Source organism: Lethenteron reissneri, unplaced genomic scaffold (assembly GCF_015708825.2).
Source record: "Lethenteron reissneri isolate LAM-NWPU_2019-01 unplaced genomic scaffold, ASM1570882v1 scaffold_1428, whole genome shotgun sequence".
Classification (NCBI taxonomy): Eukaryota; Metazoa; Chordata; class Hyperoartia; order Petromyzontiformes; family Petromyzontidae; genus Lethenteron; species Lethenteron reissneri.
Genome location: NW_026891144.1, coordinates 1 through 15,072, shown reverse-complemented (window position 1 = coordinate 15,072; position 15,072 = coordinate 1). Strand labels below are relative to the sequence as shown.

At 57.2% G+C, this 15,072-nt stretch overlaps 1 protein-coding gene across 2 annotated transcripts; it reads left to right on the top strand.

Moving 5' to 3' along the window:
- The first annotated feature begins 746 nt into the window (after positions 1-746).
- LOC133362295 (mucin-22-like) lies at positions 747-8,421 on the top strand. Of its 2 annotated transcripts, none has more exons than XM_061581221.1 (6): positions 747-841; positions 2,913-4,147; positions 4,937-5,043; positions 5,934-6,415; positions 7,195-7,408; positions 7,828-8,421. In XM_061581221.1, the coding sequence occupies exons 2-6, from the start codon at positions 2,941-2,943 to the stop codon at positions 8,275-8,277; spliced, it is 2,460 nt and encodes an 819-aa protein (XP_061437205.1). In that variant the 5' UTR covers positions 747-841; positions 2,913-2,940; the 3' UTR covers positions 8,278-8,421. The 2 variants fall into 2 exon arrangements, with proteins under 2 accessions (XP_061437205.1, XP_061437206.1); XM_061581222.1 differs by lacking the exon at positions 747-841 and adding an exon at positions 979-983.
- The last annotated feature ends 6,651 nt before the right edge of the window (positions 8,422-15,072 follow it).

The window sequence follows — 15,072 nt, the reverse complement described above, 5'->3', positions numbered from 1 at the left end:
TCCCACCCCTCCCGCCCCCCACCCAGCCCCACCCTCCCCACCCTGCCCCTCAAACCCCCCACCCAGCCCTCCCCAGTCCCTCCCCACCCTCCCCACCCAGCCCCTCAAACCCCTCACCCAGCCCCTCCCCACCCTCCTCACCCAGCCCCTCCCCACCATCTCCACCCAGCCCCTCCCCACCCTCCTCACCCAGCCCCTCCCCACCATCTCCACCCAGCCCCTCCCCACCATCTCCACCCAGCCCCTCCCCACCCAGCCCCTCCCCACCCTCCCCACCCAGCCCCTCCCCACCCTCCCCACCCAGCCTTCCCCACCCAGCCCCTCCCCACCCTCCCCACCCACCCCTCTCCACCCAGCCCCTCCCCACCCAGCCCCTCCCCACCCAGCCCCTCCCCACCCTCCCCACCCAGCCCCTCTCCACCCAGCCCCTCCCCACCCAGCCCCTCCCCACCCTCCCCACCCAGCCCCTCCCCACCCTCCCCACCCAGCCCCTCCCCACCCAGCCCCTCCCCACCCAGTCCCTCCCCACCCTCCCCACCCAGCCCCTCCCCACCCAGCCCCTCCCCACCCTCCCCACCCAGCCCCTCCCCACCCAGCCCCACCCAGCCCCTCCCCACCCTCTCCACCCAGCCCTTCCCCACCCAGCCCCACCCAGCCCCTCCCCACCCTCCCCACCCAGCCCCTCCCCACCCAGCCCCTCCCCACCCTCCCCACCCAGCCCCTCCCCACCCAGCCCCACCCAGCCCCTCAAACCCCTCACCCAGCCCCTCCCCTCCCATATGTGGATGCACACGGACACAACAATCTCCTGCGGGCTGGTATGAGCAGGAGGTTGCTAGCAGTAAGAATCGCTGCAATGTGTCTGTGTGTCTGTGCGGGGCTCAAGAGCTTCATAGATCATCGGGTTTCCTGCGGCAATGTTCTCATGGAACTTCCTTCATCAGTTCAGCGGCATTGAGCACTCAGGCTTCGCCTAGAAGTAGGTTAGTAGGCCTCAAGCCTTCGGCCTAGCGGTTTAAACTTTAATTTGTTTATTCACTTAAAGTGTTATTGTTGTTGATTTTGATTTAAATCTTTCGTGACTGCAGAAATTCATATTCTTGGGTTGTTCGGTAAAGTCACGTAGATAGGTTCAAAGAAAATATTATTTTAAATAACACATTTTTTAATAATCTTTTTTGTTATTTTTTAAATAACAAAATTATGTTTTTGTTATTTTGTTTGAAACAAATTTTTCTTTTGTTATTTTAAATAACAAAAAAATGTCTTATTTTAAATAACAATTTTTTTTATTTTCTTTGAAACAAAAATATGTGTTTGTTATTTTGTTTGAAATAAAATTTTATTTTGTTATTATAAATAACTAAAAAAAATGTGTTATTTTAAATAAACAAAATTGTTATCTTTTTTGTTATTTAAAAAATGTGTTATTTTCTTTGAATAAAAAATATGTTTTTGTTATTTGAAATAACAAAAAAAAGTTATTTTATTTGAACCTATCTACGTGAATTTGCAATGACCTCGTTTAATAATGATAATGATCATGACAGATTAAGAACAATAATGGTAACAACAATGATAATATTTACAATAATGAACAATAAGGATAATAACAAGGATAATTAGAACAATGATAATATTCGTGATGATAGCAATTACACGGATAATGATGATAAGGAATAATCGTGATAAAGATCATGAAAACTATGGTATAGATAATACACTTTGGTTTTTTTGGTAAAGTCATGTAGGTAAAACAAAATAAAATAAATGAAAACGAAATTAATAAAATAAATGCAAACAACTAAATTAATTTAGTTAATAATTATAACTAAATTTATTTAGTTTTCTTTTATTAAAACTAAATTAATTAGTTGTTTTCATAAAATAAAATGTTATTTTGTGAAAACAACTAATTTAATTATTTTATAAAATAAACTAATTAATTTAGTTTTCATAAATAAAAGAAATTAATTTAGTTTTTATACAATAAACTAGCAGAAGTACCCGGCGTTGCCCGGGTGAAAAATATATTTCTTAATAACCTTACATATATACACAGATGGGCTGCTACCCCCCCCCCCCCAGCCACGATCTCCTCGGCCGCTGTGCAGTAGTATGTACGGCCTATAGTGTGGTGGGGTGTCGAGGCCTAGTACCGTGCAGAGCCTCCGGCCTCGCCTAAATTGGCCACCCGGCTGAGGCTGGGTACTGGGGCCGTTACCCACCCCCCCCCCCCCCGCGCTACAATAATACTGTCTAATCGCTATAATTTTATTATCTACCGACCCTATAATAGTAATTGCACACATTGGGGTGGGGGGGGGAGTGAAGAGGACGTGAAACTTTGATGAATTTACCTCAGAGTCGCGTGTTAATGCGTGCGCATATTTTTAACGGGAATTAAAAATGGCGTCCACCCTGCAGCGAATGCGTCGCTACCCGTTGCCAGGGGCAACCGCCGTGGAAAACCAAACGGACCAATCGTGTCTCGCAAATCCCTCACATTTCGTCCAATGAAACTGCGTATGGTCCGGCGACACACAGACAGACACACAGACAGACAGACAGATTTGCAATTTTATATATATAGATGAAAACAACAAAATTAATAAAGTTGGTTACATTTATTTTATTAATTAACTTTTCATTTATTTACTTTAATTAATTGCTTTACCTGCGTGACTTTACCGGAAAAAACCCAAGAGTATGAATCCCTGCAGTCACGAAAGCTTCAAATCTAGGACGTAGATAATCACAACGATACGGACGATTATAAGAACGATGCAGATGATGACAACGATATGGACGATGACGACTGACTCGTATTTTATTCCTTCCACCCTCCCCGGGGCCTTTTGCTGAACCAGAGAATTTTATTTTAAACAAACCGCCCCTTCCCCCCCCCCCAGGGCAGAGAATGCCGTGAATGTTGAAGCGATGGATCTCCCAGAGGACGTGGAGACTCATCGTCATCATAATCACGGTGGTGGCGGCGCTCACAGCCAGCTCCACGTAGACCAGCGGAGCGTTGCCCTGCAAGGGCTTGGTGTGGTGGGGGGGGAGGAGGTGGAGGAGGTGGAGGAGGGACAGCAGCTGGAACGTGTCCCGTGGTGGCATGAGTTGGACAAGGTGCTGGAGTGTGTCCCGTGTGAGGAGTTAGACACCATGGAGTGTGTCCCGTGTGATCAGTTAGACACGCTGGGGGAGTGTGTCCCGTGTGATGAGTTAGACACGCTGGGGGAGTTTGTCCCGTGTGATCAGCTAGACGAGTTGGGGCACGGAGGCTACTGGGAGCTCTCTCCCGTGGAGTCGATTGGAGTCGAGGCTTTGCCGGGTTCCCGCGGAGGGGACCTCTGGGACGTCGCCTCCTCCACCACCGTGACCTCCTCCAGCGTGACCTCCTCCAGCGTGACCTCCTGCAGCATGACCTCTTCCAGCGTGACCTCCTCCAGCGTGACCTCCAGCGTGACCTCCAGCGTGACCTCCAGCATGACCTCCAGCATGACCTCCTCCACCGTGACCTCCACCACCGTGACCTCCTCCAGCGTGACCTCCTCCAGCGTGACCTCCAGCAGCGTGACCTCCTCCAGCGTGACCTCCAGCGTGACCTCCAGCGTGACCTCCTCCAGCGTGACCTCCAGCGTGACCTCCAGCGTGACCTCCTCCAGCATGACCTCCTCCAGCGCCACCTCAACTTCCACGGAGTCCATCGCCGACGCGACCCACGGAGCAGGAGGAGGAGGAGGCTCCACCTCCTGGACAGAGGTGGATCTCCTCATCTTCTCGCTGCTGGGTGACGCCGGCGCTCCGGGCGACGTGGGCGGGGAGGGGTGGGACGCTGGGCGGGGCGCCCTCCCCCCCCACGTATCGGAGGATGAGGTCGGGGTCGGGGTCGGGGTGTGCGGCGCTCCGCCGGTCCGCCCCGGCGCTCCGAGCTCGGAGACTCTCGGCGGCGGCGGCGTCCGTCGGATCGAGCGGAACCCACGCGGCGCGTTCCTTCCCGTCGTCCCGGCGGGGAGCGGCCGCTCGCGATGGGACGGCACGGAGGCTCCCACCGCCTCCTCCTCCCGGCGCCGGCGGCTCTGGGAGGAGTCTGAGCCGCCCAAGGGGATGAACCGGCGAGCCAGGAGCGTCTTCACTCGGTGTATGTGCGGGTGACGGTCGTTTCGATTCAGCCTCAAACGAGTAGCCGGTGTGGGGGCGGTGTGACGGTGTGTAGTAGACCTCGCCGCCAGGGAGACTAAGGCGGTCGGGCGTCGTGCTGGACACACCCAGCCCCTGCTGTGTCGTGCCGCCCGTCATGGGTGCTGCTACTCGCTACTAATAGCACTTGCCCCTACAGTCTGTTAGAGGCTACACGGGGGACCTTTGTCTGTGTGTACTTGCTGCTACTCGCTACTAACAGCACTTGCCCCTACAGTCTGTTAGAGGCTACACGGGGGACCTTTGTCTGTGTAGGTGCTGCTACTCGCTACTAACAGCACTTGCCCCTACAGTCTGTTACAGGCTACACGGGGGACCTTTGTCTGTGTAGGTGCTGCTACTCGCTACTAACAGCACTTGCCCCTGAGTCTGTTAGAGGCTACACGGCGGGGGAAATTTGTCTTTCTTACCCCGTGGCCCCTGCTACTGGACATCTGTGACGCACAAAGAGCTTGACAGCTTCTCGGATTCTCCCTCCTGCTGTTGCTGCTGCTCCTGCTGCTGCTGCTCCTGCTGCTGCTGCTGCTGCTGCAGCTGCTGCTGCTGCTGCAGTATGGCGACTCTGATTGTGAATTGGCGTGGACAATTCACAATCGATTCAACCGATTCCACCGCCCCTCCCCCCTGCGCTCTGACCAACTCTCCTCCGGCGTGACCTCTCTCGCGACGTCCCGGACGGGACGCGACTTTGACGGCCCCAACCTCCGACGGACGGACGGACGGAGCGCAGCTCAGCGCGCCCGCCTGGAGGAGGCCTTCCTGGGCGAGCCTTACCTGGACCCACGTGGACGCCTGCTGCTCGCGTTCGCCATCAACATTCCGCCGCAGAAGGTCAAGGTAACTCTCCCGCCACCGTCACCAACCACGTGGCAGAGGTCGCAACCGGGTACCCGGCTACCCGTACCCTGGTGCGGCCGGGTACGGGTAGGCCGTGAGTCACTGGTGAGTCACCGTTTGTCACTCATTTCCCAACGTCTTGTCTCTTCTCACAATTCAAGTTCCTAGAATCAACCCACCCGCGCCTGCAACATGGCTTCATCCCAGAGGTCGCAACCGGGTACCCGGTACCCGTACCCTACCTGATACCCGGCCGGGTACGGTTAGGGTACGGGTACGGCCGGGTACGGCCGGGTACAGGTACGGGTAAGGAATCAAAACCCGTTTGCGACCTCTGCCACGTGGTGGTAACCTCAACGCCAGGGTGGTAGGAGCAGAAGTAGGTGTTGGCTTTAGTGACCGATCTTAGCGGATACGGGGTCGTGTCAGGGTGTTAGACCATCGCTACGGATCTTAGCAGATATGGGGTCGTGTCAGGGCGTTAGACCATCGCTACCGATCTTAGCGGATACGGGGTCGTGTCAGGGTGTTAGACCATCGCTACCGATCTTAGCGGATACGGGGTCGTGTCAGGGTGTTAGACCATCGCTACGGATCTTAGCGGATACGGGGTCGTGTCAGGGTGTTAGACCATCGCTACCGATCTTAGCGGATACGGGGTCGTGTCAGGGCGTTAGACCATCGCTACCGATCTTAGCGGATACAGGGTCGTGTCAGGGCGTTAGACCATCGCTACGATCTTAGCGGATACGGGGTCGTGTCAGGGTGTTAGACCATCGCTACTGATCTTAGCGGATACGGGGGTGGTCCCCGCAGACACCGACACGCGTAGACCCGGCGCTCGCCGCTGGCTGGTTTTGTTGCTGCGCTCCGTGTGGCTCCTCGTCAAGATTTGGTTCCAAAACCGACGAGCCAAGTTGCAACGGCTGAGGCAGGAAGCGGCGTGGACGATGTACGGCGTCGCCACGGATACCGTCGCCACGGACACCGTCGTCACGGACGTCGTCGCCACGGACGTCGTTGCCACGGACTTCGTCGCCATGGACACCGTCGCCACGGACACCGTCGCCACGGACGTCGTCGCCATGGACACCGTCGCCACGGACACCGTCGCCACGGACGTCGTCGCCATGGACACCGTCGCCACGGACGTCGTCGCCACGGACACCGTCGCCACGGACGTCGTCGCCACGGACGTCGTCGTCACGGACACCGTCGCCACGGACGTCGTCGCCACGGATACCGTCGCCACGGACACCATCACCACGGACGCCGTCACCACGTCTACCACCACCACCGTCACCACCACCACGGCCACCACCACCACGGCCACCACCACCACCGTCACCAGCACCACGGCCGCAATGAGACGGTAATTGGCATCGGCTCGCTCTGCAAGTCTGCGGTGAGCGGTGAGTGGTGAGCGGTGAGCGGTGAGCGGTGAGCGGTGAGCGGTGAGTGGTGAGCGGTGAGCGGTGAGCGGTGATTGGTGAGTGGTGAGCGGTGAGCGGTGAGCGGTGAGCGGTGAGCGGTGATTGGTGAGCGGTGAGCGGTGAGCGGAGAGCGGCGAGCGGCGAGCGGCGAGCGGCGAGCGGCGAGCGGCGAGCGGCGAGCGGCGAGCGGCGAGCGGCGAGCGGCGAGCGGCGAGCGGCGAGCGGCGAGCGGCGAGCGGCGAGCGGCGAGCGGCGAGCGGCGAGCGGCGAGCGGCGAGCGGCGAGCGGAGAGCGGAGAGCGGTGAGCGGTGAGCGGTGAGCGGTGAGCGGTGAGCGGTGAGCGGTGAGCGGAGAGCGGAGAGCGGTGAGCGGTGAGCGGTGAGTGGTGAGTGGTGAGCGGTGAGTGGTGAGCGGTGAGTGTCCGCAGAGCGTCCACCTGAGGCGTCATCCATCCTACGTCGATGAACAGACAAGTTGAGCCTCACAGCTCCGACTCGCCTCACACTCACGGGAGCCACGGTGGCTATGAGACGTTGACTTCCTCGCCTCGGATACAGGACGTTGCATAGAGAATCCCCGTGGTCGCGTGGAGTCTCTGTGTATCTCCATGAGTCTCTATGGTACATAGAGATACATAGAGACTCATGGAGACCCGCGGAGACTCGCTTGCTGTGCCGTCGTTAGAGCAACGGCCGAACCTCCGCCTCCACATTTACAGACAGCAGCAGCTGCAGCAGCAGCAGCAGCAGCTGTGGCAGCAGCAGCAGCTGTGGCAGCAGCAGCAGCAGGAGCTGCAGCAGCTGCAGCAGCAGCAGCTGCAGCAGCAGCAGGAGCTGCAGCAGCAGCGGCAGCAGCAGGAGCTGGTGGTGGTGGTGGAACGCGAGATCCCCGCGCGCTCCGCCAACCCCTACGTGGGAAGCAGCACCGGCAAGGTGACCAGCGTACTCACTCCTCCTACTCCTCCAGCTACTCAACCTCCTGCTCCACCCCCTCCACCCCCTCCACCCCCTCCACCCCCTCCACCCCCACCACCCCCACCACCCCCTCCACCCCCACCACCCCCCCCACCCCCCCCACCCCCCCCACCCCCCACCACCCCCACCACCCCCTCCACCCTCTCCTCCCCCTCCACCCCCCCCACCCCCTCCACCCCCACCACCCCCCCCACCCCCACCACCCCCACCACCCCCACCACCCCCACCACCCCCACCACCCCCCACCACCCCATGCTCCCCCCCCCCTCACCCCCACAAGGCGATCCTGCACTGCAGCAGCAACTCAAAGGTAGGAGGTTGAACCGTCGCCGTCACGGTGATGGGGATTATCTGAACGGGACCCGGGCTTCCCCTAGGTCGACTCGGCCTCAAACGAGTGGTTCCCCACCGCCGGTTGGCGGGAACCCGCCGGTCACGACGCTCTCAAGCGCAGACGCTCGCACCGTCCGTGTGGTGGTGGTGGTGGTGGTGACGGTGGTGACGGTGGTGGTGACGGTGGTGACCACAACCGCGGCAGCTTCGGCTGCTGTTTCTACGAGGAGCCCGTCCTGAAACAGGCCCTGGTCTGTAACGACGTTGCCGCACGCGACCGCTCCTTCAACATCGCCGCTGAAGTGAACCACTCGGTGCAGCACGGTGGCCACTACCACCACGGTGGTGGTGGTGGTTGTGGTGGTTGTGGTGGTGGTAGTTGGTATGATGGTTGTGGTGGTAGTTGGTATGATGGAGGTGGTGGTAGTTGGTATGATGGTGGTGGTGGTTGTGGTAGTGGTGGTGGTAGTTGGTATGATGGTGGTGGTGGTTGAGATTGACTTTCCACAGTGATTAATAATAAAACCTGTTACGAGTTCTACCTGCCTCGTGGTTTACAATTGCATTTACGTACGAATAAGGCGCGCAGGTCCGGACAGTAACTACAACGTTTATTCTCATATTTATTTATTATTAAACTCACGATATTTATACTCTTTGGTTCTTTCGGTAAAGTCACGTGGGTAGAAATCAAATCAAATAAATCACGACGTTTCGATTTGCAACACAAGCAATCGTCATCGGGTGGGAAAAGAAATTTGTTTTGCTGAAGTGGGAGGAGGTTATATGGGTGGTGAGAGAAGGGGGGGGGGAGCAAGGGAGGGGTGTAGGGGGGTAGGGGAGCGTTGCGTGGACGCTAGGAGAGTGTGGGTGGGACTGCGGCAACATCGCCAGTGACTAACTAGCTGCCAAAGCAGCAGCAATGCCAAACGCCGGGGATGCAATTGACTTGTCAAATATGACTAGTGGCCGGCAAATATGATGGGACAACCATAAACATCTTCTTGGTTCTTTCGGTAAAGTCACGTAGAAGGGAAGTAATAAAATAATAAAAATAAAACATAAAATAATTCTCACGACGTTTCGGCCACAACGCAAGCAGCCGTCCTCAGGTGAAACCAGGTCTGTCGAGGCGACAGCGTCTGAATGAAACAGCACACGTGCTTGGAGCATATATATAAGCTGGGTTGGAAGGGAGGGGAAAGGGCGTCTTGACAAAATAATTTGCATATCAAGAGGAATTTAGCATATTTATGGGAAATGCAGGTATGTGATTAGTACTACTTATGTCTGTGCATGATGCAGGATTAGCAGCATCACAGGGAGGGGATAGGGGTAGCATTAATAAAGGGAAGAAGTGTTAATAGTATAGTAGCTGCAGTAACTAAAACCACCACGTAAACAACTAAAGTATGGGCATCAGGTACCCGATTGCGACCTCTGGGATGAAGCCATGTTGCAGGCACGGGTGGGTTGATGCTAGGAACTTGAATTGTGAGAAGAGACAAGACGTTGGGAAATGAGTGACAAACGGTGACTTACCAGTGACTCACGGCCTACCCGTACCCGGCCGCACCAGAGTCGCAAATGGGTACACGTACCCGTACCCGGCCGGGTACGGGTAGCCGGGTATCGGGTAGGGTACGGGTATCGGGTATCCGGTTGCGACCTCTGATTAGAACCCTGCTAACAAAAAACATCTGCCGATATATAGCGTCATCGGACATTCCACTACTCCACAACTCTCAATGAGTACTGAGATTGCTGTGAAGATGGTGAAGGAGCACCTGTGATTTGAGCAGTGTGCTCATGGTCAGCTCTGGTTTGGTGGCAGAGGCCTCACTCTAAATCCATTGGCGTTAGAATTTGTCTTTAAACCGGCTGTGCTCTATGCGAACGACAATAACATTCAGATATTCTCAGCCGCAACTACACATTCTCTTCTCTCTGCTTGCGAAAGGTGAACTCCCCCCCCCCCCCCCCCCCCCTTTATCGGAACACATGGGCTGGCAAACAACATCCAGGCTGTCCTGCCAATGATCCATCCTAGGTTTCTTCAGACTGTGGAGCAGCTCAAAGATCCTTGAGAGATCTGTGCAATTCAAGGTGGGGGGTGGGAGGAGGGGGCTCATCTGCCAGCAATGTGAGTTGGCGCATCTGCCAGTGAGCTCAACCATGTTAACCCATAACACCGGGGGGTGTTCCGTAACCAGAGGTCGCAACCGGGTACCCGATACCCGTACCCTACCCGATACCCGGCTGGGTACGGGTACCCGTTTGCGACCCTGGTGCGGCCGGGTACGGGTAGGCCGTGAGTCACCGGTGAGTCACCGTTTGTCACTCATTTTGGGTAGGGTACGGGTAGGGAACGGGTACCCATTTGCGACCCTGGTGCGGCCGGGTACGGGTACGAGGGGTAAGAAATCAAAACCCGTTTGCGAGCTCTGTCCGTAACCTTCTCTTAGCAAGCCTTCACACCACCTAGCTGTGGTAAAATCACCGCCAAGTACCAAAGAACGGGGAGCGGAGGTGGAGGAGGTGGTGGTGAGGTTTGTGGTGGTGATGGTGGTGGTGGTGAGGGTGATGGTTGTGGTGGTGGTGATGGTGGTGGTGATGGTGGTGGTGATGATGATGATGGTGGTGAGGGTTGTGGTGGTGGTGGTGGTGATGGTGGTGGTGATGAGGGTGGTGGTGATGATGGTGATGATGGTGGTGATGATGGTGATGATGGTGGTGATGATGGTGGTGATGATGGTGATGATGGTGGTGATGGTGGTGATGATGGTGGTGATGATGGTGATGATGGTGGTGATGATGATGGTGATGATGATGGTGGTGAGGGTGGTGGTGATGGTGATGGTGGTGATGATGATGGTGATGATGATGGTGGTGATGGTGGTGATGATGATGATGGTGGTGATGATGATGGTGGTGATGATGGTGGTGATGATGGTGGTGGTGATGGTGGTGATGATGGTGGTGATGGTGATGATGGTGGTGATGGTGATGATGATGGTGGTGAGGGTGGCGGTGATGGTGGTGGTGATGATGGTGGTGATGGTGGTGATGATGGTGGTGGTGATGGTGATGGTGGTGATGGTGATGATGGTGGTGGTGATGATGGTGGTGGTGATGATGGTGGTGGTGATGGTGATGATGGTGGTGGTGAGGGTTGTGGTGTTGGTGGTGGTGATGGTTGTGGTGGTGAGGGTGGTGATGGTGATGATGGTGGTGGAAAGACAGCATCTGACAGACATGTTCTTCACCTGAGGACGGCTGCTTGCGTTGTGGCCGAAACGTCGTGAGAATTATTTCATTATGTTTTATTTTTATTATTTTATTATTTCCCTTCTACGTGACTTTACCGAAAGAACCAAGAAGATGAATCCCTGCAGTCACGAAAGCTTTACATCGAAATTTAGACCCGACATAGGTTTGATATCAAGTCAATGCCAGCAGGTATCTGCTGTGACCTCTACTCGGTTGATTCAGAACTAACCGTACTACCCGGGTTCGCCCAGGACTCGGATTCACCACACCCGGCCGCCTTTGTCTCCCCAGTGGCGATGTTCACACCACAACAGTTACTCATTTGAGGCTGAGTCGACCTAGGGGAGGCCCGGGAGCGGTGAGCGCGTCGGCGTTACGAACCCGCTCCACTCGCAGTTCCATTCCCGCCACCCACACCAGCGACGATTCTCTGAACCGGTCCCGGGCCTCCCCTAGGTCGACTGGGCCTCGAATGAGTACCTGGTGCGGTGCGTAAACATCGCCAACTGGGGAGACAAAGGCGGTCGGGTGTGGTGCTGGCCACCCACCCCCTCGTGTGCCGTGCCGGCCTTCATAGGTGCTGCTACTCGCTAACAGCACTTGCCCCAACAGCCTGTCAAGGCTACCACCAGCAACAACAACAACAACAGCAGCCTCGGCTCTCAGCAGCAGCAGCAGCAGGAGCCGCGGTGTCGACTTCTTCGTGTAATGGCGGCGTGCAGACGTCGTGAGAGGCGGCTTCGCGGTTGTTGTTGTTGTTGGTGGTGGTGGTGTTGTTGTTGTTGGTGGTGGTGGTGTTGTTGTTGGTGGTGGTGACGAATCTCCACCCACTCACTCACCCCAGCCCCGCCCCTCTCCCGCCCCTCCCCCCACCCACTGCCCCCCCGCCCCCACCTCACCCCCCACACCTGTTAGCCCCGCCCCGTCACCCCCCCACATCACCCACCCCCCACACCTCTTAGCCCCGCCCCGTCACCCCCCTCCCCTCCCCCCCACATCTCCCCCCCACATCTCCCCCCAGCCCCCACCTCACCCCCCCCCACACCTGTTAGCCCCGCCCCCTTCCCCCCCACATCTGCCCCCCAGCCCCCACCTCACACCCCGCGGGGTATAAATAGCGAGACGCGGCACGAGGCGGCCCTGCAGGTTCATCTCCCGCAGGAGGAGGCGGCAGCAGCAGGAGGAGGCGGCAGCAGCAGCAGGAGGCGGCAGCAGCAGGAGGAGGCGGCAGCAGCAGGAGGAGGCGGCAGCAGCAGGAGGAGGAGGCAGCAGCAGCAGCAGGAGGCAGCAGCAGCAGGAGGAGGCAGCAGCAGCAGGAGGAGGCAGCAGCAGGAGGAGGAGGAGGCAGCAGGAGGAGGAGGAGGCAGCAGGAGGAGGAGGAGGCAGCAGGAGGAGGAGGAGGCAGCAGGAGGAGGAGGCAGCAGCAGCAGGAGGCAGCAGCAGCAGGAGGCAGCAGCAGCAGCAGGCAGCAGCAGCAGCAGGCAGCAGCAGCAGCAGGAGGAGGAGTGTGGAGAGCCGCCATCATCGCCACGTCCGCCGTGTCGTTCAGAGGAGGGAGGAGGAGGAGACTGTGATGGTGGTGATGGTGATGATGGTGGTGGTGGTGATGGTGATCATGATGATGGCGCCTCGGGGGTTGTTGTTCCCGTCCGGCATCTGTGTCGCCTGTTCTCTCGCTCTCACCGCCTGCGCCCACAGCACCGCGGCCACAGGTGAGAGGGGGGGGGGCGGGGAGGGTGAGGGGGGGCGAGAGGGGGGGGAGGGGAGGGAGGGAGGGGGGAGGGGGTGAGAGGGGGGGAGGGTGGGCGAGAGGGGGGGGGGGTGAGAGGGGGAGGTGGGAGGGAGGGGGGAGGTGGGAGGGAGGGGAGGGTGGGCGAGAGGGGGGGGGCGAGAGGGGGGGGGGCGAGAGGGGGGGGGGCGAGAGGGGGGGGGCGAGAGGGGGGGGGGCGAGAGGGGGGGGGCGAGAGGGGAGGGGCGAGAGGGGAGGGGAGGGGAGGTGGGAGGGAGGGAAGGGTGGGCGAGAGGGGTGAGGGGGGGCGAGAGGGGTGAGGGGGGGCGAGAGGGGGGAGGGGGGGCGAGAGGGGGGAGGGGGGGGGCGAAAGGGGGGAGGGGGGGCGAGAGGGGGGAGGGGGGGCGAGAGGGGGGGGAGGGGAGGGAGGGAGGGGGGAGGGGGTGAGAGGGGGGGAGGGTGGGCGAGAGGGGGGGGGGTGAGAGGGGGAGGTGGGAGGGAGGGGGGAGGTGGGAGGGAGGGGAGGGTGGGCGAGAGGGGGGGGGCGAGAGGGGGGGGGCGAGAGGGGGGGGGCGAGAGGGGGGGGGGCGAGAGGGGGGGGGCGAGAGGGGGGGGGCGAGAGGGGGGGGGCGAGAGGGGAGGGGCGAGAGGGGAGGGGAGGGGAGGTGGGAGGGAGGGAAGGGTGGGCGAGAGGGGTGAGGGGGGGCGAGAGGGGTGAGGGGGGGCGAGAGGGGGGAGGGGGGGCGAGAGGGGGGAGGGGGGGGCGAAAGGGGGGAGGGGGGGCGAGAGGGGGGAGGGGGGGGCGAGAGGGGGAGGGGAGGGGAGGTGGGAGGGAGGGAGGGAGGGGAGGGTGGGCGAGAGGGGTGAGGGTGGGCGAGAGGGGTGAGGGGGGGCGAGAGGGGTGAGGGGGGCGAGAGGGGGGAGGGGGGGGCGAGAGGGGGGAGGGGGGGGGCGAGAGGGGGGAGGGGGGGGGCGAGAGGGGGGAGGGGGGGGGCGAGAGGGGGGAGGGGGGGGGGCGAGAGGGGGGAGGGGGGGGGCGAGAGGGGGAGGGGGGGGCGAGAGGGGGGGCATCGCAGTCTGACGCGTCACGCGAGGGGAGGGGGGGAAGGGCTCGTTGACGGAGCTGTGAGAGAGAAAAATAAAAACAACAATTTGCTAAACCTTGGCCACAATATGTGGACTTGTCTTCATATAAATGAATGCATAGATTTTTGTTCATATGAATGTGGTTGTGGTTGTACTTTTTTAATCCCTAATCTCTGCCATTACATACAATGAAACAAGAAATGGTAAAAAAAAAAGTATAAACAGAGCAATGTAATACAAGACACTATTAGACATTATTGTCAAACATACATAACAAGTCCATCTCATGTGTTGGTGCATTTTTTAAATATTTTATGCACGAAATTAGTTTTCAAATTTAGATTTTTTTGTTGGGACCCCCTGGAAAATTTGCCCCCCCCCCCAATGTTGACTCCATGGCTACGGTCAGGTGTAGCAAAACAAGTTTTTGTTCCTGGGTAGTAAGTGTTATTTCCTAATTGCCTATGCCTCCAAAGTACAGACAATGTCTATTCTGCCCCACAAACTTTGCTTTTGTGACCAGGACATTGATATTTTGAAATCGACCTATTGTCAATGAGAAAATGCGCTGTCCATTGTGTCATTCCTTCACGCAAAGTCCTGGTGGTCACAGATGCAAAGTTTGTGGGAATAGCCATTTTCTATACGTCTGAGGCATCAGCAATTAGAACTTAACACTTCACTACCCAGCAACTAAACTCGTGTACACATCGTGGATCCATCGCTTCGCTCGCCAGCTGTGTTATGTCGATTGGCATCGGTGCTACGAACCCATCGAATGCTTGGCGGGTGTGAAAAACACACAAAGGGTTTTGCGTCTTCATAAATTTGTTCGTCCACCCAGTAAGCCACGAGCGATGGGGGGTTGGGGGGGAATTAATTGTAATTGTTAAATCCTTTATATTAAGTTCACTCGCTTGCTTGCTTGCTTACGACCGTGCAAGTCTTTCGGTCGTTTTTTAACCCACTTCCCGTGATCCAATCGAGCTGACATTTTGCACACAGACTCGTTGTGCGTGACAATTTATTTTCCTGAAAATTTTTTTCCTAAATTTTCCAATTTTTAGGATTTTTTTTTTCATATTTAATTTAAAACACCAATGTGATAAAAATGAAACTCTTACTCCAGAAAAACAGAAATGAATAATAAAATAAAACCGATGCCACGCATATAAAGGAGATTTATAGTGAAAAACTTTATTTT

Coding starts and splice junctions, on each gene's coding strand:
- LOC133362295 (XM_061581221.1), top strand. CDS start 2,941: ATGGATCTCCCAGAGGACGTGGAGACTCATCGTCATCATAATCACGGT. Junction 5,044..5,933: donor TTCCGCCGCAGAAGGTCAAG/GTAACTCTCCCG, acceptor CTCCTCGTCAAG/ATTTGGTTCCAAAACCGACG. Junction 7,409..7,827: donor TGGGAAGCAGCACCGGCAAG/GTGACCAGCGTA, acceptor GGCTTCCCCTAG/GTCGACTCGGCCTCAAACGA.